This window comes from Acanthisitta chloris, unplaced genomic scaffold (genome assembly GCF_000695815.1).
Source record: "Acanthisitta chloris isolate BGI_N310 unplaced genomic scaffold, ASM69581v1 scaffold3980, whole genome shotgun sequence".
Classification (NCBI taxonomy): Eukaryota; Metazoa; Chordata; class Aves; order Passeriformes; family Acanthisittidae; genus Acanthisitta; species Acanthisitta chloris.
In genome coordinates, this window is record NW_008653199.1 from 1 (window position 1) to 2,662 (window position 2,662).

The following is a 2,662-nucleotide window of genomic DNA, read 5'->3' on the forward strand; positions in this document are numbered from 1 at the left end:
CTACCGGTACACCGGGCACGAGGGGAGGACCGGGGCAGGCCGTGGTTGTCTCCCTGCTTCGACTCTGTCGCGATGGTCGTGTCGCTGTTCGCCGCGATAGTGAAGGAAAAGATAACAAATCCTCCCTGAAAGTCACTTGAGGTTTTTCTTTCCCCCCTCTTGAAAACAGGTCTGAGGTAGTGTTCGGTCATCAGAAGTTGGTGGTGAGGAAATTCGGCTTTAATTTTGTTCTTCCCGTGGCTAAAATATGCGTCTGGTTTTTTTATTATTGAGGATTTTTTATCCTTCTTTTCCCCCTTTGCTCCTCGGGGTGGCCAGGCTGGTTTGTTTGGGGTTTGACCTGAGACTTCAGTTCTGAGCTTTCTCATGGCTTAAAAACAGGTTTTGAGGTGTTTCTTTTTTTGTCTGTTGATGGTTGGGACATACACGATAATTAAACTATTCATTTAACAGCTCATAAAAGTGAAGGTAGGGAAGGAATTAGGATTATTTGCTCACCAAAAGTGGAGATATTGTCACTGCTGCATCTTGGTTGTGTCTGTAGTAACAAAAACCCAACAAAGCCACTGAAGAACTCTTCAGTATTGGTTAAACAGTCCAACTTTTCTCCATGTAAACATCATGGAATGTTCAGCTCAGTTCATTCCACGGGTAACCCCGTTATTAACAAGCAAATGTACACTATCCACCTTTTAAAGGATGTTTAAGGAGGAGCTGAAAGCTTTAGGTAAGTTTTTATCCCAAACCCAGTAGGATTGATTTTTATTTTCCCCCCCCCCTTTTACTTGCAAAACCTTCTGCATCGAAGTGTGAGTGAAGGAAACTGGAAGCACATCCAGCCCTGAGGAGCCACAGGTGTTGCAGTGCAGGACTGAGGAGGTTTTATCCTGTCCTGGGGGGGTTATCCCAGGACAAACTGAATCACTTTTGTGTGCCTGGAAGAATTCAGAACCTGAGCTGGACCCCAGTGGTGACATGCTCAGGTCAGTGTTCGTAGGAGACTCAGAGATCCCATGGGCTCTTTATTTTCTGTGTGTTTACAGCTTCAGAGTTGGGGTTGGCTAGACTTTCTCCAGTTTGAGCATGGAGAGATGAGAATTGTTTAATACTAGCAGTAAAATCTTGTCCGTGCACAGCCAGGCAATATATTAATGGATTAAAACACACTTTTAATAACATCTTCATGTTTAAAGCTTTAATGGGTTGTGATCACAACTCGCAGGACAGAACATGTGGCCAGAAGAAGAAAAACCACCCCAAAATAAGCCTCATAAGCTAAAAGACCAAACAAGAGGATTATTACTTGGTCCTTTTTTTTTGTTTTGTCTAAACATGTTTGAGGCCTTTGAAGTAAAAAGAAAAGGTCTGGAGAGCACGTTCAGGTACTGTTTTGGCTGTTAGTCTGCCCTCGCAGACAGGGAGGATTTGATGGGGGTTGTTTTTCATCAGTGTGTCTTTGTGTTTCTGCAGACTCTTGTGCTCCTCCTGGTCCTCATTTTGGCTTTAGAAACGTGGGGTTTGGGGAGGGTGGGGTGAACACTCTCAGGGGTGGAAGAATGAGTATCGTTTCCTCCGGAGCTGAAGCACAACAAAGTCCCTGGAAGTGCTCAGACTTGTCCCTTTCAACAGCTCGGGAGAGATAAGATCAGAAATCAGGTGTTTTTAAACATTCTGGGGCGAAATTTTGCTGCCTTCAACAAATTATTTCAGCTTGTTGTGTCTTTTGGCAGGGCCCCACTAAATAATAGCTTTAAAGCCTCCAAACTGATCCCATTTTGCTTAATTAAATATTACCACTGCGATTATAATTAAAGTGAATTAATAAATATCTTTGTTGAAGCTGATGAGCATGGGAGACATAAACGACTTTGCTGTTGCATGTTCTGGTGTCTTTTTGGTGTCCTGGTGTTTGACAAGATCAGCTAAGCAATGCTGAGTACCTAAATGTTTAGGAAAATGTGATTTATTTAGTCTGTAAGGACTTTCTTTCTCAATGGATATTTAATGAGTAGTTTGAGAGGATGTTACAACTGAGGAGTGTGACAAAAGATGATGAAGGGAAGACTTGTCTGCTCTTTTCTCTACAAAAACTGTATTCCCATTGTTGACTTAAATAAACGTAAGAATAGATTTTCGTAAGGACTTTAAGACAAATTTAAAGGTTGCCCAGGGAAGCTGTGGCTGCTCCATCCCTGGGAGTGTTCCAGGCCAGCTTGGAGCACCCTGGGCTGGTGGAAGGTGCCCCTGCCCATGGCAGGGAGTGGGACTGGATGAGCTTTAAATCCTTCCAACCCAAACCAGTCTGGAAATCCATGAAATTCTCATTTCTGACACCTTTTTCCACTCTTCCAGGCAGGGAGTTGGTGGTGCCCTGGGCAGCAGCTGTGTGCCCAGCCAGGCACATGATGGGGCTGTGTTAGCTGAGCTGCTGCAGTGGTAGGAGGAGGCTGAGGGGCAGCTCTTAGGGTTTTGGTCTAGACTGTGGAGACTGGATTTAATTTCCAGTTCTAACAAAGCCTTTTTTGTCTGGGCAAAATGACTTGTTGTTGCTCAGGTCCCATCTGGAATCACAGCTCAGTCCCAGAGCTGGGGCTGAGTGTTCTCAGCCAGAGCCACTTCCTCATTCTGAAAGGGAAAGCAAATCAGCATTGCCAAGAGATTC

General features: G+C 44.5%; 1 protein-coding gene across 1 annotated transcript in view; it reads left to right on the top strand.

Annotated features, from left to right (window-relative positions):
• The first annotated feature begins 72 nt into the window (after positions 1-72).
• Positions 73-2,662, top strand: part of UPF1 (UPF1 regulator of nonsense transcripts homolog (yeast)) — a 19,375-nt gene continuing 16,785 nt past the window's right edge. The window contains exon 1 of the mRNA XM_009079868.1: positions 73-99. Within this exon, the coding sequence (XP_009078116.1) occupies positions 73-99 (27 nt within the window). The remainder of the gene's footprint in view (positions 100-2,662) is intronic.